Source organism: Anas acuta, chromosome 9, assembly GCF_963932015.1.
Source record: "Anas acuta chromosome 9, bAnaAcu1.1, whole genome shotgun sequence".
In the NCBI taxonomy this organism is placed as follows: domain Eukaryota; kingdom Metazoa; phylum Chordata; class Aves; order Anseriformes; family Anatidae; genus Anas; species Anas acuta.
The window spans coordinates 18,565,777-18,588,868 of record NC_088987.1 but is presented as its reverse complement, the minus strand read 5'-3'; the positions used below and the strand labels follow the sequence as shown (position 1 = coordinate 18,588,868).

General features: G+C 41.1%; 1 protein-coding gene and 1 long non-coding RNA gene across 5 annotated transcripts in view; both read left to right on the top strand.

The window, feature by feature from the left end:
- Positions 1-15,818, top strand: part of LOC137861026 (vesicle-associated membrane protein 2-like) — a 47,455-nt gene extending 31,637 nt beyond the window's left edge. For 2 of the 4 annotated variants that reach the window (XM_068691992.1, XM_068691995.1), the window contains exons 2-5: positions 39-153; positions 3,351-3,509; positions 4,687-4,738; positions 13,509-15,818. In XM_068691992.1, the coding sequence (XP_068548093.1) occupies positions 39-153; positions 3,351-3,509; positions 4,687-4,738; positions 13,509-13,561 (379 nt within the window). In that variant the 3' untranslated portion in view covers positions 13,562-15,818. Of the gene's footprint in view, positions 1-38; positions 154-3,350; positions 3,510-4,686; positions 4,739-7,148 lie in introns of all 4 variants that reach the window. The other 2 variants (XM_068691993.1, XM_068691994.1) reach the window with 2 other exon arrangements.
- A 368-nt stretch (positions 15,819-16,186) lies between these two features.
- LOC137861027 (uncharacterized) lies at positions 16,187-21,562 on the top strand. The gene is made up of 2 exons (XR_011099326.1): positions 16,187-16,590; positions 19,182-21,562. It is a non-coding gene; the product is annotated as an uncharacterized lncRNA (long non-coding RNA).
- Positions 21,563-23,092: the final 1,530 nt, after the last annotated feature.

Genomic DNA, 23,092 nt, shown 5'->3' with positions numbered 1-23,092 from the left:
GATTCGGTCACTTTTTATGTTCTCTCTTTTGGATCTAGGTCTGCTCCAGCTCCTCCTACCCAAGGTGCCACCGGTGCTGGGGCTGTAGGGCCACCTCCTGCCAATGTGGCAAGCAGCAAACGGCTGCAGCAGACACAAGCCCGGGTGGATGAGGTAAGTCGCTCTGCGTGATTTGTTGCTCACAACAAATGGTTGGTGTTGTGATTTCTGTTTCTTTAAGATGCTTGCCTCACTAGTGATCCTGCTTGTCTGAAGATGGTGGGTCTAGGAAATGAGGGTTTCCAAAGGATGGCATTTCTGAGGAGGCAGACAGTGCAGGAGGTATTCTGAGTGTGAACATTCTTGTACTGGTAACACTTCCGCAGCATGAATATGGACATCGGTGCTGATTCAGGAATTCATCACAGATAGTCACATTAGGAGGAGATGTCATAGTGAATCAGCTCTTTTAACGTGTTCCTGCATTCCTAAATTTTGGATACTAATCTCACAGGCTGTTTTATAGAGACAAACCTCTGGCCTCTTGTAGATATATGCAAGCTATGAGTGCTGCACAGGTGAGGGCTGTGTTTATTAGTCAGAGCTGTAACGATTAATCATCAGAATTTATCCCCAAAGAAAGGCACCCACACATGACATCACAACAACATCTTCAACAAGTCCTCACTCCTTCTGAATGGTCCTGGAGGAACATGTGCCTGTTCCAGCATGGATTCTTAAATTCTTGTAGTATACAGAAAATCCCTGACACCTTGGCTGTAATGCCAGCATCCACCTAACTGCCGTGGTAATGGGAGTGACTGAGCATACTGCTGCTCATGGGTGTACCCTGAGTGTAACAGGGGTACAGCAGCAGCTGTAGCATCCTTGCACACTTTCTGTGCACATTTGTGTGCTGGTTACTTAGTACAGAGTTTTGCTAAACCCCTACAAAGACTTAAGTACTTAATTACTGCCCATGTGGAAATGGCCAGGGCCTGTGTGAATCTTTGATTCAAAGTCAGTAAAATAAAAGATAGAAAATAGCTGTTTACCAGCAAAAAGGCTGCTTTTCAAAAGCTCTAGGTATACTGTAAAAGACCTCACAACATCCAACTCAAATGCCTTTCTTAAGATGAATTAAATACATCTGTCAGATTGAGGTTTGTCTCTTTGAGAACTTTTCTTTGCTGAAACCTGAACCAGGGTCTTTCTGGCCTCTCTTTTGTTGATGCTTTGAGCTGATCACAAGAACATCCTCTGTCTGCAGAAATATCTAGGCCTGGTTCTTTCATTATCACTGATTTTCACATCACTGTAACTTCATTGATGTTAATGGAGTGTCTCTTGAAGCAGAGAAAGGAGCATTACACTTCAGCTTTTGTCTTGGGTCAGAATAATGAAATAAACTTCTGGTACTGAACGTATTACTTCATAACGGTGCTGTAATTGTTTATGTGAGCTACAGTAAAAGTATTTGTCCCTAAAAGATGAAAAATAATTGCTCATTATTACTTAAAAGGAGTAATGCAGGTCAGACATGTAGGGCTCTTCAAGCACATCAAAGGAGATGGCTCCAGTGAGCCCCCACTTTCTGTCTGAGATATTCCACAGCCTGGTAATTCTCACTGAAGCCCATGCAAGTTCTTGTGAAGCATGATGGAGTCATTTTGTCAGGAACTCTCACCCAGTAGGAGAGGAGAGTGTGTAGCTCTTGGACTTGAGGATTATGCAGGTGGTAATTAGCATACACATGTTCTTCAGCTCCAGTTTGAGAGGGAGATGGAGGTTGGTATGGGGTAGTTTTGAGTGGCTATCGCATGTCCAGCAGATATTGCTTAATAGGGAATGGACATTTAATCATTAAATCACAGCATGAGACTAGCCAGGGGAGACAAACACTACTGGTCTTTCAGTCCTGTGAAGGCCCTGGGGCTTACAGCACAGAAGGCTCTGTCTGATCTGCTGAGCGTTCCTCTGAGCGTCCCTGCTAGATCTTTCCTGGTCGTTTTTCTTTCATGTCTTGTGGGAAAGCAATCTGTAGGTGGCAGCAAACACCAGGGCAGAGCACCACATTGCTCCGGCTACTCTTCTGCCCCAGCTGCTGTGGTGCACAGCACTTCAGATCCCAAAGCAAAACTCAAAGCTCATGATTTTGCTTAAAAGCAAATTTTTGGCATTATTAAAATGATTTGCAGTCCTCTGAATTCTGCATTTCAGCTGTATTTTGCTGAGTTTTCCCCTGTAATTTCTCTATGCATCCTAGAACTTATTTTCTAAGGCTTGCTTTTAGGCTAGACAAACATTTACTTATTTGACAAAAATGCAGTCTTGGATGAACAAATGTTCACAGCATTCATGTTAAATTCAATAAATAGTTCTGGCCAAAAAAGGAGAGAAGTGGTAGGAAATTTTTACAGTATTTTGTTTCAGCATTTTCAAATAGTTCAAAATTTTTACTATGATACATTGTACGAAGACAAAACTTAACTAAATACCAGCTGAGATTTATTTATTTATTTTTAATCTGATATGAAATTAAATGCCTAGAAGGTTTTGGTTTGAAAAAGTAATGAAGAAAATTTCAGTTGACCAAAACGTTTTATTTTATTTTAAGTTTGGTGGATAAAGGAAACAAATCTGAGACTGGTGTACCATCTAACATTTCTGTTACAATTTATGAGTTTGTACAGGATTTCTCATTAGGATTATTGGCTTTCTGGAAGAGGATCTTTCTCCAGCACAATGTATAAAATATATGCATAAATAGGCCGTACCTTCTGTGTACTGGATGTGCACGTTTTTTTCCATCGATGGGACGTGAGTTCCCTGTTACCCTTCAGGCTGAATTTTGTCTCTTGTCTGAGGAAAAACATCCCTCTCTCAGAATGAGCAGATTTCTTGGTCAGGAAATACATATTGTTCTTCTTAGAATGGCCTTTACCTAGTCAACTTCTCTAGTTCAGATAAGGAAATCATATTAAATGCATAAGGAAAATAATGGCTTGTGTTTAGTGATGACTGGACAATTTTCAACCAAACTGTAGTAGAGGTACTGGTCTCTATCAGTTTTTTTGTACTTATAGCGAAACAGTTCTTTGCATGCTAAAGGAAATCAAAAGCTTTAATTAAACTAATTACTGTATTTCGTAATTTATTTTTTTTTAACCTTTAAGGCCATCTGGGCACAGTTTAGCTGTGTTTATCTTGTTCTCAGTGTGTCTGTTTTCATAGCATGGTGTTAGAGCTCTGTCCAAGTGCTTGCCATCACATGGCAAAATGGCAAAAGACGGGTTTCACTATGATATAATTTGGAGTGTGAATGTATGGGTGACCTTTGGCTTTTCTAACATGGGGCTATACCTTTGCAGGTGGTCGATATCATGAGAATGAACGTGGACAAGGTGCTAGAAAGAGACCAGAAGCTGTCAGAGCTTGACAACCGGGCAGATGCATTGCAAGCAGGTGCCTCACAGTTTGAAACCAGTGCAGCAAAACTGAAGAGAAAATATTGGTGGAAAAATTGCAAGGTAAGGAGTACAAAGATCTCCTGTTAAGAATAGCTTCATGGCAGGCATCATCTATTGGGACTTTGATTCTAGAATGGGATCTCTAAATGGTCTCTTCTTGTCAAGGGGAGAGGATGCCTCGACCTCCAGAATCCAAATAATATGCCAAACAACTTTGATCTTTACCAGATCTATTCTTTAGAGCATTTCTGCAGTATTTACAATCTGGATCCAAATTCCAATGCCTCTGTTAGTGTCTGCAGATAGGGATAGGAGAGATTTCATGGTGATTCACGTGAGTTCCCTGTGTGAACCACAAAACCCAATCAGGCGTAGTGAATACCAGAAGCTGGAGAAAATAAGTGGGAGATGATCAGCTTCTTGTTCTTTAGGATGGTCAACTACAAAAAAAGAAAAAAAAAAGCAGGGGGTGGTCCACAACCTGCTGTGAGAAGTGAGGAAATGCCAGTCTCTTTTAAAGAGGTGCAGATTGTAGAGCAGATCTTTAATCAACCAGCTGACCAGCTGTCTCGTCTGCTGTCCTCAAAGCCTTATCCTTTCCCTTAAGTAGAGGGAATTTCACTCTCCTCTGCTTTTTCAGACCTTCTCCAGGAGCTCTCTTTTTTGGACCCAGAAACTTAAGCTCCCTTTATTCACATAAGACCCCACAACTTTACTTCCTTCTACTCATGCACCACCAACCCATGAACACTATGTCAAAAGTTCAGCTTAATTCCCATTTCCCTTCTAAACCATCTTTGCTACTGACAGTTCATGTCCAGCCACATAAAACCACCTGTTTCCAAAGGAGAATGCAATATGCACTTTTTACCAGTCTGTTGTTACCTGCTTCATCTTTTCAATCCACACTGCTATGAAATGTAAAGCAAGACAGAATATTCTGGGTAAAGGACACATACAAACGCTCCAGAAAGAAGTGGATCTAGGTTAGAAACTCAACTAAGCAGTTTGCCTGGACTTCTAGCAGTTGTTGTGCCGGGGTGCAGGAAGCAGGGCTTTTTGGAGCTACAGACACAGATTTTGAGCTAGGTTTAGTCACACTGAATACAGTGAGTCTTTGCAAGAAGTAAAAGCGCGCAGAAAGGGCCACAAAATAAAAGCAAAAAAACCTCAGTAGTTAATGTTTTTCATGTGAAAACCTGACTTTCTCTTTTTTCTCATAACTTTCTTTTTATAGATGATGATCATCCTTGGTGTAGTATGCGCAGTCATTCTCATTATAATTATAAGTGAGTAATTCATTTTTTCTTTCATTTATGATCTGAGATCTCTGTGACTTACAAAGTGCTAATAAATTAGAAAACAGAACAACAACAACAGAAAGGGATATAAAATGTTTAAATGAATTAATTTGTGAAATTCCCCTTCTAGTGTCATGCTCTTATAGTGAGAATTACTGCAAGCTCCTTGGACACATAGGTGGAATTTGCTGACGTTTAATGCATTTTACATTAGCAAGTTACATAACTTTCCCTAGGATTAAAGACTTTCCCTTTTCATGTTTGTATGCTTTTTTATGCAGCATCAGATATCTTCATTAGAACCAGGGCCACAGTCCTAGCTGCTTCTAGTGAGAACAGTAATCACTGAATTAGCTCATGCCTATGAAGATGAGGGTAAAGGCCCACATGCAAATGGACATTATATTTTTAAAAAAGCATGTAGATGCCTAGTTTCCACCAAATCATCTGGAATTTGAGATACTGGTGCTTCTGAGAAACCCTTTGCATGCTGAACACCTAAATATTGGTAAAAGGTGGCCCAAAGTCTTACTGGTTTCTTGTCTCTAAGATCATCTCATTCTGCCCTCCTGTTACAGGAAGGAGAGCGCGTGAATGAATTATGGCCTTTGTGCTAGTTGGGAGCCAGGGATCTCGTAATGACAGGAACTGAACGTTTCGTTATGTAACCGCTGGGCTAGCAGCAGCTGTTATGTGACATAACTGCATGGAGTCATAGCGTGAGTTGAGTTGGAAAGGGCCTTACAGACCAGCTAGCTCCAGCTCGATGCCAGTAAGATCATAGCCCGACAGGCGTGTGCACGTCCCTAACTCCTCCTGTTTATTCCCCGTGCTACACGCACTCACACAGAGGCATTTAAGTTGGGAGCCCAGTGAAGCTGGAGCGGCTGGAATTCCTCTGTGCTGCTCTTCAGGTGCTCTCCTGTGATCCTTCTCCCGTAACATGGCATTAACTCCTAAAAGGGGGATTTCTGGAGTTATACAATACAGCTAGTAACCCAGAAGCGATTCACCAGGAGGCTACAGCGTGGATGTGAATTAATTCCCAGCTCTCAAATTACACGCCTCATCTTTGGCATGTTTCCATTTTCCTCTGGTACTTCTGTAAAGCAGGCTTACAGGAGCACCTGTAAACACGACTAAATGGATTGAGATGCATGTGGAAGTTTATTAGTCTTACGAACGTTGGCACCAGAGTGACCCAGAATGATTGCAGGGTTTCGTAACTCTGATACGGCAAGAATGGCAAATGGCTAGATATTAATTAACTATATTAACTGGGTACTCCAGGCAAGTGGCTTCAAAGGAAAGACAGGCCTTTGTTCTGCAGCTTAGGGCAGCAGCCTGGGAAGACAGATGTGCAGGCACTGAACTGGCTGCTGTGTACATAGGCGTCATCAAGTATTCTGTGATATCTTAACAAGAAACTGAAAAAGCAGACTTGATGGCTCATAATTTCTCCTTAAATGTTAACTCTGAAATTATATATAAGTAATTCTATTATAAGTAATAACTTTTTTTCCTCATGGTTTTAAATGTTGGATGCCTGCCTTGCTAAGTTTGGAAACAGAAATAGAAGGTTTGACGTGCTTAGGTTGTGTTTTAAGGCATTGAATCACAAACTTGAATGTCACATCATTAAACCCAGGTCATGGCTCACCTTAGTGAGATCTAGTGCAGGTTTGGTGAAATTTAAATGCATATAAGCTCTGGATTTAAAATTATTTTTCAGTCTATTTGATCCTTCTGTAATATTCTCTGAAGCTGGCAGCTTCGGGAAGGACCCTGTGTGTTGAACTCAGTGGTGTACTCATTCACAGATGCTCCCAAGTATACAATTCGGGTTGACATCGAGTGTCCAAATGCTGCCACAGACGAGGTCTGCATGGCCTCCCCAGTGCTATTAATGAATGTGAACAAGATCATACCCTCAGTGCAGGGCTGGCTATAGATATGGATAGATAGGGTAGTTCCTCACAGCAACAAGCTGCCACGGGTGGTGGCATGGCCCAAACCAGGCTGCCTACTGTCCTGGTGCTGGGGCCCTGGAAAGGCAGGCTGGCTGCTCACTGGAGTTATGCCGTGGAGGGCTGCAAGTGTTGCTGAAACTGGGGGTGGCTGCTCACATCAACATCAGGCCTTGCCCTTTGTTTCTGGGGCTGCAGTCTCCCCTGCTTTCCACTCCAGCTCTCCCTCTAAGAGCCTTTTGACGGGGGGCAGCAGCCCTGTTGCAGCAGGGAGGCATGCTGTGTGCTAGACGTGTCGTGCTCTTTCAGCAGGATGTGCTGAAGGTCTCTGCCTTCCCCTGGGAGCACATGCTTCTGTGAGCTAAAGCACAATGGTAACTGTCATAACTGCTGTTGTACATCATATTTTCCCCTTCTGCTTCCTTTCCCAGTTTATTTCTCCACTTGAAAAAGCAAAGGACGATGACTTGGCACAACTTTGTTCATATCAACCAACAGTATCAGTGTTCCTTTGTTGAACTCCGCTTTTTAATTCCCAGTGTCTTGGGATTTTTGCTTGTAATAACTCATAAGCATTCAATGTGGTGTGTTTTGGAATTCTGTTGTTTCCACAAGAAACTGTACCAGCCAAATACTGCCAAGTAGTTCCATACACTGTTTTATCACTGTGTCTTAAAATGTGTACGCACTGACCTTCAGAAACTGTAATATATGAAAAGCATTCCAAACATCTCAGAATCAGAGAAAGCGGCTATGGGGAAGCTCCTGCTTAAAGGGATGCTGTAAGGTGGATTGGACCCAAAACTAAGGTTTCAGCAAACACGAGGGCCAAAACTCTCAGTCTGAGCACCTGAAGTTGGATGGCAAAATCCGCTATCAGATGCAGCTTTTTGAGGCAGTGAGTCTCTACTACACTTTGAAAAGAGTGGTGTCTGCAAGTATTCCTAGGATGTGTGACATCTATACTTAGCCAACCGAACACACAGGTTTTTAGATTAGTTGTGGTATCCATGCCTACACGCATTGCCTGCAGAAAGTAAATAGGACTGCCTTTTATGGATTGAAATTTTCCCTTGTGGGGTGTTGGGTACAACCAAGAAGCCCTCAGTGTGAAAGACAGAAAGAAACCTGTATGACAACCAAAAAATATTAGCTAGCAGAATCCTGGGAAAGCTACATGAAATGCAAAAATAGTAACACAAACACCATACATGACCAAGATGCAGACTCTTGCTAAAAACTCGAGGTGGTGTTTGTCAGACTTCATGGGACTCTCCTGAATGCCAAATCCCAATACTTACTGCCCTAACTTGAAGCACATGGATGACTTTGGTGATGTCTGTGGCTTTCCAGCACAATTGTAGGAAGCTGCCTCTGCACTGTTTTGCAGAAATGGTCCCCACTGTGAGGACAAATTAAAAATCAGGAAGAGAAGGATGTGGTAAACAGAAGGAATAGCAGAGAGAGGGGCCGAGGAAAGGAATGGTGCCTAGCAAAGTTTTCCTGGAGCCCAAGAAGACAGAGAAACACTATTCCAAACAGATGGTGTTAATAGGCTTTTAAAAAAATTAATTTTTGTGTGTGTGTGATTCATAAATTATATCTTCTTTATCAAGTGCTCAGCTGAGATACTTTTCATACTTAAACCAACATTTGATATAATTAAAAGATATATTGCAGTTTGGGGAAAATTCTTGCTATGCTATAGCAACTATGCTATAGTTGTAGGGTTGCTCCTAAATATTCAATTTCCATGTTTGATTTCCTTTTTAAGCACTGAATAGTTTGTTTTGAGAGGGATGTGGTTAGAATTCAGAGACAGTTATACCAGGTTTTAAACATATTTAGCCAAGCTAAAAATGAATTATCAAATTTTGAGCCAGGCAATCCTGACAGGGTTGTTTTAGAATGACTTCTTTGGTACTTCTAAGAATTGCTAGATATTTTTTTTTTAAAGAAGGGTTTTTGGTGATGTTTTTGTGTTTTTGTTTTTGCCTGCAACTTAGGGCATTGAAAATAGTGATATTAGCAAATACTCCTAGTATCTCTCTTGATGTGGTCTTAGATTAAAAAACCAAAAACAAACAAAACAAACAACAACAACACACAGAGAATCAGACCAGTTCATTGCATTGGATCTATTTTCAAACTGTGCTTAAGCAGAATTTTGTGGAGAGAATAAGTAATGCTTAGTTGAATGGTTTCAGCTGCATTACTTTTCCATATATTTATTACTTCATTTTCACATGTACTGTTTCATGTTGTTAACTAGCAGGTGGCCACAGTTGTAATGAAATAGAAGTAACCTTCAAACATTAGTAACTGTCAGAGTTACTAATGTGCTACTGGTATGCCCTGTTCGCTTCAGTTCCTCACCTAAGTAGGTGAACGCTTCTGAAATCCTCATGGATCAGACAGAAAACTTTGCTGTCCTTAAGGGCTTGACTCCATGAAGTGCTACAACTGATTAACTATGTATAATTGAGCCTTTGCTGGAAAAAGAATAAGCCATCCAACTTCAGGACCCTTTTTAAACTACTGAGATATTTGGCTAGCTCTTCAGAAGTTACCTCCTGAGGGTGGGACCTGACCACCCATACCCATGCTGAACATGACTTGATCCTCATGGGACTTTTCTATAGGAATGCTGAAAGGACTCCTGAGCTAAAGATAGCTTTCTCTGGAGATGAGGTCATTAAGGTCATACGCCGATACAGATCCTCAATGTAGAGAGTGGGATTTCCTGCCAGAGTCTGAAGTGGCTACTTAGCTGATGGAAGCAGCAGATACACAGCAAGGAGTTTGAATCCTCTAGCTACAAAGATGCAAAGTTTCCAAATGAAACTATAATGAGAGTGCTGAAAGCATACAGAGCATAGGTGCTCCTAGCTCAAGCAAGTTAGTAATCAAAATGGGAGCTTTAGAGGAGACTGGAGAAGAGAAACTCCTGTTTGTAGCATGTGTACTTGTTCTCCCTCAAAACAGTAACCAACAGGGATGACTCCTAGATGTTGGTAAGAATTTGCAAGGAAGAGTGAAGTCACAAAACCTAGCTTCTAGTGGGTTGTGAAATGTTCATGAAAAGACGATTTTCTCCTCTGTGCTAATAAAATGTGTTAAATTCATGTGTTTAACTCTTTAACTTGGGTGCACTACAGCATGCTTGTATATGTTCAACTCTGCTAGCTGTGCTGCACCGACTGGTGGCAATTGGTAAGATGAGCCATGTAGCATATCTAATTCAGCCCAGGAAGCATGAACAAGTGCGTCCTTCCCTGCTGTACAGCCCCAGAGTCTGCTCCTGCAGAGGGTTAATTATCCTGCGCTGAGAACACGGTAATATAGGACTGCTCAGGGTCACGGATTGTGCAACACCATCACATACACACAGAGTGGTACAGAGGACAATCTATATAAACGCAGTTGGAGATCTTATTTGTGTTTAAGGCAGGATTGATTTGCTTTCCGCTCATTGCCTCTGCACTTAAAATGTGTATGCGTAGCTACAACTGCCTACTTGTAATAGCAAATTTCCGTATAAAGGTTAACTCCTTCTTGTTTATTCAGCACCAGTTAGAATTTCAATTACTGTGCAGAATCTCAGCTACGCCTCTTCATCACCAATTACTGCCCAGGCTTAGGCACAGAGGGGCTCCCTTTTACCTGCTTCGTGGAAAAACCTCAGGAGACTGCAAGGCTGATTAATTTATGACTGCCATCTTGGGGACTGAACTGAAGACTTCTCTGGCTGGGAGCGAGGGGTTTGATAGCTTTAGCCAGGGTTAGACATCATCTGAGACTTGCATATTCTGTCTGTATGAGAAGCACCCCTCCCCTGCTTTCTGGGCTCCAGCTGTACAGCTAGGATGCCAGCATGACATGGCATTCAGGAACAGCACAGCTGAAATGGGATGGTTAGGAGCTGGTCTGGGTTTGTCCCACAGCTGCTGTTCGACTTGACTACACATTAACTCCCAAGGTTTAAGCAGTGTTATTTGCAACCACTCTCCACAGGCTATTAAGGTCCTGCTTGAGCTTTACACCTTCTCCCTTCTAATTTAGCTCATCTTGCAATAACGTAAATAGGGCTCTAAACTTAAGTATCTGGTACATGGAGCTTGCAGGAACAAGTAGTGAGGAAGCCCAAACAGGGACACTTAACCTGCTTTTCACTTGACCACATTATGTAACAGCACAGTCAATCCAACCTAGTCCAACATAATCCAAGATTATTAGAAGGAGGAGGGGAGAATCTGATAAAGATCCTGAATGTAACCAAGCATCTATAGGATAAGAAGTGATTTAGAAATGCAGTCAGTTTGATTTTTAAAGCTGGCACTTCAGTTCCATTGGAACCTGCATGAGGTGAGCCCTGGAGTAGATGAGGCAAGTAAAATACTTGGCTTTTTTCTTTTTAAAGGGTGGTCTGCGGTAAGTGACTAAAACATCTGCAATGCCAGTTATAACTATATGAGGAGTTACTTAGAACAGCCACAGTCTCCTGTGTTTTTGTCTTGGAAGCAAAGGCTTTTGAAATCCCTCCGTTACCGTCATGTTTCTCTCCCTGTTCCTCTGACAGGCCTTCTCATTACTTTCTGAACAGTCAAGCTACTTCTTGTCTGAATACCATGGGTTTTAGCTCTTAAACGCAAGCTCATGACTTGACATCTCTGTTCGAGCATACGTGTAAAACGGTGGTCTGTTTCTCAGAAGTGCATCCGTAACAGCAGACTGAAATTTCAGGAACTTTTGGAAGTTCGGATGGTTACTGAACTCTTCTTCATACTTTTATGGAGTGGTTTTTTTTTCCTCTGTCCCATGGGAGGTTATTGACCCAGTGGAAGTATGTGTAATCTTAGTATTTTTGGATGCTAGTATCTCTACTGCTTGTGTTGATGCTAGATCTTTGCAACAAACAAGAGGGTACTTGGGTGTGACCCAGGTTTTAGATCTTGACCCTGCCCTTTAAACAGGGAAGAGGACTAAATCAGTAGACGTCTAAGACACTGGGCTCACTCCCAATGTACACAGTGAGTACTGGAGAAAGGCCCGAAAGAGGCCAAAGTCTCTTTGGTCTGGCTTCACGTTCTGACCTGAACCTTAGGACTGTAACAGATCTTAACCTTTGGTTCCCATGTGCAGTCAGAAGAGCGAGATGCTCTTCCAGCCAGTTCAGCTCTCCCACCTGATTTAGGTCCCACTTGCTAGAAGTGATCCATTTGTGCATGTGTTCCTTCGTACTAGACAAAGCATAAGAACCCTCAAATTCCTTTCTTTAGATGGAAAAAGCAAGAAGGCTGAAGAACGAAGTTGGAAAAAAATAGACTTCTCTCTAGAGAAATGATTGGCTGAAGGTTTCTCAGATGGTGACATTATTATTTTCAGTAGGGGTACTGGACTGAGATGTATAAACCCATCAGAGCAGAACCTCACATCTTTTTTTCCTCCTTTTCTCCATCAACAATTCTTCTCCATTCCACTTGGAGAAATGAATTTGTTTTCTTCTTCAACTAATTTTCCTTCCTTATGTCATTAATTTATGTTTCCATTGATGTTCTCAGTGGCTGTTTTTCTCCATTGAGACTCAGAAGACTGTCTGCGAACACATGCATGAAAAGAGATCTGAGCCACCCAAGGAGCATACCTTTCTTCCTGATGCACTGACATTTAAAAGCTACATCTTGCAATAAAGCAAAAAACTGTGGCAGTCCGATTACATGCAGTTTGGTGAAGTAAACACTTGATTATCCAACAATGAGTCATTTCTGCAGTAACCCCATTCTGTCATGACTGGATCGCATCTGCTAATTCTCCAAAGCAAAAATCATAACCTGTACTGGTTTAAAACATGAATACATCCTCATGGTTCATACGTAACACTCTATTCAAGCAAAGAAACCATGTGCTATAAGTTTAAAAGGACAAAGTGCTTGTTTTCAAAGAGAAAATGCTATAGAGAACAACAAAGATAATTATGAAAAAGCTGTCCATTATTTAGCTCTTCTCACAGTGGCTGGCTTCTCCGTTATTCTTCAAGTCTTTCTTCATTCTCTTTGAAGGCCTTTGTGTTTTTGGAGTGTAATGTATTTGGAGCATAGCATACTGGGGCTGGGGTTGTTCTGCTGCCCTCTGAATTGACTCCCTGCCTTCTGTCCTGTTGTAATTGTTGGCCTCAATCATAGCTGAGGTAGGCCCGAGTGGAGCACATTCTTCTCCCCAAAATGCCCTGCTGTCCTCAGACAGGCCTCTGCTGACAGGACGAGAACCCTGCAGGCAGAACGCAGTTCCTAGATCATAATTCAGTTCAAAACGACATGATGCTGCAGGGTGCTCCTGGTTGCTAGACAACAGCATTTGTGCTAAACTACTTTAATTGCAACACTGCATTTTTAATGAAATTTATTTAACATTTCTAGTAACAGTAATTTTATCAAATTTGCTGATTCCTCTCTCTTCCATCAAAAAAGGATAGCGTGATAATGACATGGTAGTAAATTGGGAAATGATTTAAGTGAAATATAGCCAACATTCAGTAACTTCCTTTTTTATGAGAGGCTATACTTAGGAGCACCTTTCGTACATTAAAACTAAGTGGTGCTAGTCTGTTGAGGTGTATGTGGACTACTACTTCACATGAGCTATGACTTGTTGACTATAGTTGAATTTACTTTCTCTTTTTTTCCTGAAAGCAGAGGAGACATATGCAGTAAGGGTGATCTATTATTTTTTGCAAAGAGAGCTCTTTGGGATTATACCATCCAAAGTTTCTGTGCAACTCTTGTCTGTTGCAGAAGTGCTCAAGGACTTCAGTCAAGTAAGGGCTCCAGAGTGCTTGGTGCAGTAAAGCTGCATGCTGCATGTCCACTGGGCTTTTTGTTGTACAGGAAGGACTTCAGTATGCCAGCAATGACATCTTTCTGACACTTTCATGAAACTCAAAGGGAAAAAAAAGGACTCAAAATAAAAGTAGAACTGCATTGTAAAGGCCATGGGTATACAGTTTTAGAGTTATTTAAGTATTCTTTGCCTATTACTTAACTTATTAGTAGCTATATGGATACCCAAATAATTAGCTTCCAAACCCAATCATTAATGACAGATTTTTTTTTTTCATTAGAATGCGAAGTTCAACCCATTTGCCATTTGCTTTTTTCCTAGATTAGATATAAAATAAAATGCTAATGTAGCTAAGGCGTGTTCACAGGTCCGCGCAATAAAATGTTACCAATAGCCCACTACTTGCCATGAAAAACATCATTACTTTGTCTTGCAAATGAAAAGTCCTCCCTCCCCCGACCACATACGTGGCAAAATATTAGTCACATTGTGTTTATCAGCACCTGTTTTAGAAATTAGTACCTCCTACTCAAAAGCAGGGCTTAAAAACATCCTTTGTCTGTTGCAAAAATACATTTTGAGGAGGAAACACCAACTGTTGTAGAGGTTACATTTTTGACAACTTTTTTTTTTTTCCTCCCCCATCCCAAAAGAAGCACATATATACGTAGACAGACATTTGCCATTTGGGTGACGCGTTCTCCTTCCAAATATGAACAAGGTAAAGCACAGCCAGTATTTACTGTGAGAAACTTTTACGTAGTTTTGCTACATAAAATGCTCTCTTAGTGGCAATATATGAACTCTTATTATAAACTTGTTTTAGCCATTGCAGGAAACGAGAGTTTGCAGCCAGCTAATTAGTATTTTTCTTAATGACTTCTGCTTGAGTTTTAACACCTTAAAGCAGCCTCTGGTGGTGCTAGCTAAGCAGCTCAGCAGTGTAGCCTTAAAATGGGCAGATGGTTGGGTATTTCACACTCTGGCCTTCTAAGAGCGAAAAGCCAAGTGTGCCCAGTTCTGGAAGCTCCTTCAGCACACACTTAAGCATACAGAGAATTTCTGTTCTCTGGTAGCTCTGAGAAAGGAGTGAAGGAGAGGGAAGAATTGCATTGCTATGTGTCTGTTACCACCACATGAGATGAGAGGGCATACTGCATCAGCCAATACTAATGGGGAGAGACAATGAAAAACCTCGTCTGTTCTTGCTAAATCCAGGCGTGATAAGGAATCTGTGCCATGTTCTACTTTGGGAGAGGAAAAGCCTTTCCTTTATATCATAGAAAAATTAGGTTGGAAAGGACTCCTGGGGTTTATCTAGTCCAATCAAAGCAGGGCCAGCTTTGAGGTTTGATCAAGTTGCCCAGCATTTGTCTTGCTGAGTTTTGAAAGTCTCCAAGGATGGCGATTCCACAATGAATTCTGCCACTTGGTATATTCCTTGCCCCACCGAGTGCATTCCCTTCCTTCTGCATACGTGAAACCCACTCCTCTGACACTAACACTGAGGTTATCGATAGCATTCAAACAGATTCAAGGCATCTGGTAGTCTGACTCTGCACTGTTTGAGGTGAGGGGCAAAACATTGCTGCTAAGTTGCTACAGTGGCACCAAAGAAGAGGGATTTACTGAGATACCAGTTCTCCTCACAAGTCCCCTTAGCGGTGCCAACTCCCATCCACTGCCGCTGGAATGGCAATGCAAAACAAAAACCTTTCTTCTACCTCCTTCCTTTTAGCTCCTCAAGCTTGATGTCCTCTACCAGGAATAACCAGAAATTTGTTTTCAGTCGCCCTTTTGAAAACTGAACTCCAGCCCAAACCTTTAACTGCATCCTTTTAAAGGCCACAGGGTGGTGTTAAGCTATGTAGGAACTCATTCAGAGAGGAGCTGAAAGTCTTTGCTGAGAACAGCACCTCTCACCTTGTAGACCCGACTGTACCGGGCAAGAAATTGTGCTTTGTGCCTCTACAGAAAACACTCCATTTGTGTCTTACTACAGCTACCTGGGGAGGGAAAAAAAATGTTGTGGAGACCAGGAAATTTCTTAAAGTGCTCTACCTGGAGGTCAGTGGAATTCTGTTTATAAATGATGAAATTCCGCATGCATTTTGATGCTAAAATTGTGACAACTTACCAAGTTTGATATTACTGTACTTTCCTGTGGATGGTGATTTTTTTGAAAGTGGTGAATGTATTTTCCAAGAATACTGTATACATTTGTAACATGTATGTTTGTGCCAATAAATCTTGTTTTAAGAGGATGCTTTTTGTATCATTTCTGTTCCGAATGCATACGGTTTAAGCACAGTTGAACATTTTCAGCTTTCATTCCCTCTCTGCATTAAGTGCTAAAGCCTTCTGGAAATTAAGATTTTTTAATTCACTCTGAGTTTTTATATATTCAGTCTAACAGAAAAGAAAACAAAACCTGTTGTATAAATGATAATGAAGCCCATGTTCAAAAAGGGCAAGGGGAAACTGGTATAACCGTTAAAGAATCATGAAGAACAGATTCGTGAATGTGTTCAGTGCATGTGATCTTACTCTTAACTTTCTCAGTGGCGAAATAGGTTTTCCTTTCAATAGAGCACCATTAACTGAGGGAACTCACAGCCAGAAGGTACTGCTCGTTCAGACACTTGGTGTACTTTGGATGCTTCTTTTAAAGGGAGAAAGGATTCTCTGAGGGGGGTACAGACTCTGCTGCAGGATCATCGTCTGCCTTGACTTGAAACAGCTGATGCTTGCCACGAGGGTAATGGCTTAATGGGGCATGGGACCTGTTACCATCCTTATTGCTGATAAGTAATTAAGCTCTTTGAAGGGGCAAGAGTTGGAAGCTGCTTTTTCCCCCCTTCTAGTGATGACACCTACATTTTAAAATATATAAGCATAACGATAAGCCCTAGACAGCTTTGTAGCTTCACCCATACGGGGTATCGTTCTCATTCAACAGGCCTCACTCTCCTGCAAATCACCTCAGTGTATATAGAGGGCATAATATCATCTCCCCATCCAAACCCACCGAAACAGGTAATACCAAGATGTTTCCTCATATGACAGCTCTCTATTAGTAAAGCTATAGATTTTTTCCTTGGTAGCTCTTAAGCAAGCTTGGCGATTAATCGGGGACACTATGAGCCTCCAAGGAGAAGCTAGGAAAAAGCAATTGTTGATTTCTTTCACACAGTCAATATTCTTGTTTATATGAAATAGCAAATAAGGACTGAGGTGAATTAGGTTGAGTGGTGCATATGAACGTGAGACTGAAGAACAAAGGAAACTGATCAAAGCCCAAACAAGGCTTGTGCTAATAATTAAGGAAGCACAATGAGGTAATACTCTATTAGCACTCTTACAGTCTGGTTGGGTAGTTAGCTTAGTTTTGTTGAAAGAAAATATCCAGATTTCCCATTTTCTAACTTACAAGGAACTTCAGTATTAAAAAAAAAAAAAAGGGTAAAACTGTAAAAATGTAATTCTATATAATGTGGAGATTAAGGTGAGGATAGCAGGGCTGGTAAGATAATGAGAAAAATCAAATGCATTTTGCATGCTGCTCAGAGAGCAACTCTATCTAATTAATGGAAGCTCGGGGAGAAAAAAGGACTGTTTCCTGTGGTTTACGAAGTTATGGTTTACGAAGTGCATATGCATTGGAAAGCCAACAGAAGATAGTTCAAGGACAAAACGAACCTTGAAGTGACTGTCCCCGCACCTTGCTTTGTGAGCTGAAATACATGAAGGTAAGTGAATGAACAAGATGCTTTTAAGTCTTCCTGACAGACCTGAAATTTCAAAAAATATCTCACACAACTGAAAAAATGGTCAAATTGCAATCCGAGAATAAAAGCTGATACTCTTGAGACTGTTAGAACACTATGTGAAAGCAAACTAGGCAGTGATGATGACTACAAACAAAAACAAACCACCTCTTTTTGCTTTCTGAGGTCTTTCTAACCTAGGAGAATATAACCTCGTAAAGCCACCTGTGGCTTGGGCAGCTATTATCAGAAGTTCATACTACCTGTAAATATTAAAAATGTGGTAGACACTAAATACATTTTACTGCGGGAATTTCCAGATATCAAAGGCACTCTGTTATTACTGTTTTAAGGCAGCTTTTAGAATGACACTGCAGAAATAACAGCCTTTCCTTCTCCCGTAGCATCTGAACAGTCTAATTATAATTTAACAGCTGTTAGCTGAACCGCTTTACCAAGGCGGGTAAGCCTGGCTTTTCTGCCTTCTGTTGGCCATATTGCAGCTTTACTCCACTGAATGTTGTCAGTGGATTTGAGAATCAAATTTCTAGTGCTTATCTAATAATTGGCAGGTTGTTCTTTTAACTAAAGGATGTACAATACAACACTGTGTTATTTGCGTATTCTCTGGGTTAGCCTTGAAAACATCTGCTCCATAGTCCAGCTTCACCAGGAGCCTGGCAAGACCTCTCAGTCCCAGGCAGTGCGGGGCTATGTGATATAATCTGTAGTAAAAAAAACATGAGCCTTAACTACAGTGCACTGCGAGAGCTGGGCGTATCAAAGGTGTCACCAGCATCACATAGCCTTGTTCTAACCTATAGTTTGTTAAACTTCCTCCCTCATAACCCAAGAAGGCTACAGAGGAGAGAGAACCCCAAATCTTTCCTAGTCCCTGTCAAATGATGGGGAAGGGAGAGAGGGGAGAGAGTTCCTTTTTTTTTTTTTTTTTAAATCTCAGAATCCAGTGATTTTGTTTAATTGCAAGCAAAACACAAGTGCCAGAATCTAATGTAATGAGGGACACTGGGGTTAAAACTGCTTGAGGAGGTGGGAAAGTAAAACAGCTTTATATAGTTTTATAGAAAAAGTAAACCTTGAAATACGGATTTATTACGGTATACATATTGCACCAGTGAAGAGCAATTCCACCTCCTTTCAAGCCGCTATGTAGACACCTACAAATTGTGATGACAAATTTCAATTTCTACTACCAGGAACTGTCTTGACAGTTTTGCCATCTTTCTGTGGGTTTATCAGGCACCGTTTGATAACCGTGTGCACTCTTGGCCCCCTTTAGAACTTCAGATTTGTTCTGAATTTCCTTTCTTAAAAGCTCTGTTGTTCTGGTTACAACTATCTGGGAACAATGTATATTCCTTACTCTTTTCTTCGCTCTTTTCCTTCTATGTGACTATTTCATGTACCATCCCTGCAGTCCATCTCTGCCAGTTCCACTGCTTATGACCAGAGTAGCCGCAGGTGTTCTCGCCCAAGTGAGAGCTCACCAAATGCTTTAGTGCTAGCACAAACATCTCTTCTAAAGAAGCCTGAAACATCCTACAAGCATACTAGGATTTTTCACAACCACATTTTACACTGACACCACTGTTGCCACCACCACTGCCTCCACAGCAGTCATGCTAATCTTCCCCTGTTACAACCTTTGTTTTACTCTATCTCTTACTTCTGTAGTTTAGGAACAAAAAATTATCATTAGTGAAACCATGGTAAGCAATATCCTCAAAGATGAATTTAGTCTAAATCTTCCTGTCTCTACCACCAAAGGTTTCAGGGTCTTCTGTTTCATTCAAAAGTCTCAAAGTCTGAGTGGTTTTTGTGTTTTGTTTTGTTTTTCAGGGGTGTCTACATACAAAAAGCAAAACTCTTGATTACTGCACTCACCATCCTAAGCATTTTTTGACCACTCAGATGTCTGTTCCCTTTGAACACAAATGCCGGTTGAAAATACAAATATTTTTGAGATGCCTAGGTTTGTCAGATAGATGGAAAAAATACAGTAGCAGCCTTTGCTGAGGATGAGAAAGGGCGTCTCTGAGGAGCTGTAGGAAACAGCAGTGTCCTTAAGGTTTGTCTATAACCTAGATGAGGAGCCAACCCACACTTTGCTCTGCAGCCAAGCCTAGAACCTGAATCTCTTTGGAGTAAGAAAGCCAAGCTGGCTCTGTGGAAGCAATGTTGCAGCATCTTTGAGGTGCTCTCCCCATTATGAACTGCCCTTAACTGTATGCAGATTTATCAGCTCTTGTGTAGGATACTGAAGTGCCTTCTTCTGACACGAGTAAGACACCACTGTTTTACAGGCATCCCTGTGTCTGGATTTTACCACAGAATGAACTTTGGGCAGTTAGATCATTACTACATGATGAAGTGCAGTGTGAACTCTTCTTCAGTTGTGTATGGCTGTACAACACACCGCAATCACACCATCGGTACCTAAAACTAGGAGAAGCAAAAAGATACATTATCCTTGTAAAGGGAGCCCTTCAATAAATAACCTAACATGCCTGCTCCTGTTTGACCCAGACGTGAGGAAGGAATCAACCCATCCAAACTAGCTGCTTCTATTCCTGATTTTTTTATTCCTTCGTAGACCATAGCAGAATTTGTGGAGCTTGCAGAACTGATCTCTCCTTTCTGAATGTGCTGGCAAGAGTGGACGACGCATCACTATGTATCTATAATGCCAGAATGAAGGTTATCTTTTAAACTTTGTTTTTCTTTGAAAAGGAAATAATTAAAATCTTCTCTTGCTTTTAAAATGTCCATAATGAAGAAAAAAACAACCAACAAAACAACCAACCTCCCTTTTCACTTGTCTAAGCTGGGTGGAGGTTCAGCTGCCTGCTTGCTGCATTGCCCAGAAGTGCAAGGGAGGCAAGGCTCCCAGGGGCAGCTGGGGAGCCCAAGCTGTGACCCCCCCCCCGGTGCACAGCCTGGGGAATTTCAAAAACCAGCAGCAGCCAATGTGAACAGCAGTGCTCTGCCACGGCATGGGCACTGCCCAGCATCTGCTGGTATTCTAGGGAATTAATTTCATAAATTAAACCAATGCAGATTAACAGTGTTAGACTCACAAATTCAAATTCAAAACAAATTCAGTCACAATTTGTCTCTACAGGGTTAAACAGCACTGCCTGTCCCTTAGGTTTGCCATTCTGCTGTAACAGATACTGATTTTAACAGTTTTCAGATCTCTTTCATCACCTGAGTTACTTCAGCTTGGGCTTCACATTTTCTGAAGTGGTCTCAGACTTACAGCATTTTGGGGATGTGACTTTTGGCATTGTCTCATTCATCCTCTCTGTGCCACCCCACAGTAACCTGTTCTCTTTTCATGATGCTGCATGAAATACCATTCTCCCTTTATCTCGGCTATTACATAACCAGTCAATTAATTTACCTCTTGTGTTTCCCCACTTTCTCTATAGAAAAGGCATTGAGAAGATTTGGGTATAGCCATAATGTGGCACGTTGACTAAATCATCAAAGTCTTTGTACTTGCCTGTTACTTCCAGGGTTGTCTTCTACATGCTGGCTTTTTCAGGTTTAACATTGCTTATGGTGACTCTGATTATATTGCCTCACTTGATTTCAATACATTCTCTCAATTCCTGTTTAAAAAAAAGGTATATAATTTAAATGCACTTTTGTCTTGGAAGGGAACACTCAAAATTTCTCATCCCTTTTGCAAGCACACTGATGTGGAGATACACCTGTTGGTTCCTCCATGGAAGACGGAGCCAATATGAAGCATGTTGCCTGCAGCTGTCTGTACAAAGGCTCCCTGTGCCATGTGCTGTATGGGAATGAGCTCACTAGTTGAATAGAGCTACTGAACCAGTTACGGATGCAGTCTGACAGTCACAGAACAAACATGACTCATTTAAGAACATTCCTTACCTTCCCTTTTAATGAGTGGTTTCACCATAGTCAGTAAAGTAGAACTGAAGGGAGAACAAAGCGTTCTTCAGCCAGCTCCACACCGTGTTCTCCTACGCCACCTGCTCTGCTGCACGAGTGTGTTTGACACGTAAACAGAAGCAACCGTCCCTCCACAATGACAATATCCCTCTGATGTCCCAGACCTGGCAACAAAATCGCCTCTAGCAACAGAAACTAACGTGCTACTGCTAGCAATACTAACACGGTACTAACAGATGAGAAGATTGATGGCAGGGTTTTACAAACGACAAGAAAAGCTTTAAAACTACAAAACATTGGCATGTTGAGGAGAGACCATCATTTTTTCATGATAGTAATAATGGTGTTGGTAAGAGAGCAGGGTTCCGCAGGTAAGGAAACTTGGGTCTAGTTTCTTGTTTTACCAAGCCATCGAGGCTTGGTTATGTGGCTTCATGCTAAAGAGTGCTTGACTTCCATGTTCAGTTCTCCTAAGAAGGGCTAAGAAATGAACCCGTGCTACATCTTCGCTTTCCCACCTTGTGGTATGTCAATAATCACTTGGGTAAAGCTCTTCCGGAGAAAGTAGATAATAGAAATTATAACATCAGTGTAAACTTTGAAAACTTGATCACTATTTGCAACATATTTTTGGTATAATAAAATCTCAACTCCACCAATGATGACGACAACAAACCTCTTGGTTATGCCTGTAGAACTCATCTCCTGTTCATCTCCTGTTGACCCTGAACAGGGTCTCATCTCCTGTTCAGCCGCTGCAGCATGCAAATAGCAGCAAAATTTTCTGACTGTGCAATACATTAGTCCTCATACAAGGTCTTCTGCTATTGTTTCATTTTTATTACAGTGGATGGATCCTACCTAATTAACTTACAGTAGAAACAATGGCATGTATTCACTTCACCAGAAATGGCTCTGTCCAGATGGGCACAGTGCAATTTTCAAGCATGCTGCATTAGTGGTCTCCACGTACAATTTATTTTAGTGTAATCCACTGCGTGGCTGGGGAAAGAGACTGTTTATACAGATTTGGATTCTGTAACTGACATTCATGTTAACTCAATGTGAATCTCAAGATTTGAGGCACAGTTACTTGTAAATGCCTCGTGACATGTTATGGAGTGTTGTGTCTCTGGTTTTGAGCAGTGATCTGTGTTTCTGAGGGACCCAAGTTCAAGCTCTAATGATCAAGTCTGAAGTGAGGTAAAGGCTTCTAGATGGTGGCAAGATGTGCTTTGATTGCATTTTAGAGCTTGAAAAGAGGAGAGATTGTCTCAATGGACAGAGTCAGTATATAACAAAAAAGTTGATTCATTGGCTATTAGGTTCCAGTGAAGTATAAAATCTGTCATTTTAAAAACTCTCATTTTTTTGGTTTGCTTTCTGAAGTGCCTTGAATAGTAGAATGCATGTCCTCAAAACACCTCAAATTCTGCTGGCATTGAGACCCCTCTTATTACTTCCAGAGGCAGAAGCAAGGAGAGGCTTAAATTGGCCTAATTTGTAAATTTTTGATTTGCAGGTAAGAAGAAGAAACTGATTGCATAGTTCTTAAAGTAATTCTGCAATAGGTAATTTTATATTATTTTACATTATTTTTAGCAAGGTATGATTTTTTCACTCTTTGCTTTGTTGCACCCACCCATTTTTTCCTTAAATATATTTCCTTAGCTTTCCTATAGCACAGTGTTTTAGTATGAAGAAAGCCTTTCCCCTAATAAGCAACAATTAGCTAATATTACTTAGGACTACTAATCCCTGCTTTCCTTTTATACCCTTTAACCTCTCTCCTTTAAGGAATGAAAGCTTTTTTTTTTTTTTTTTTT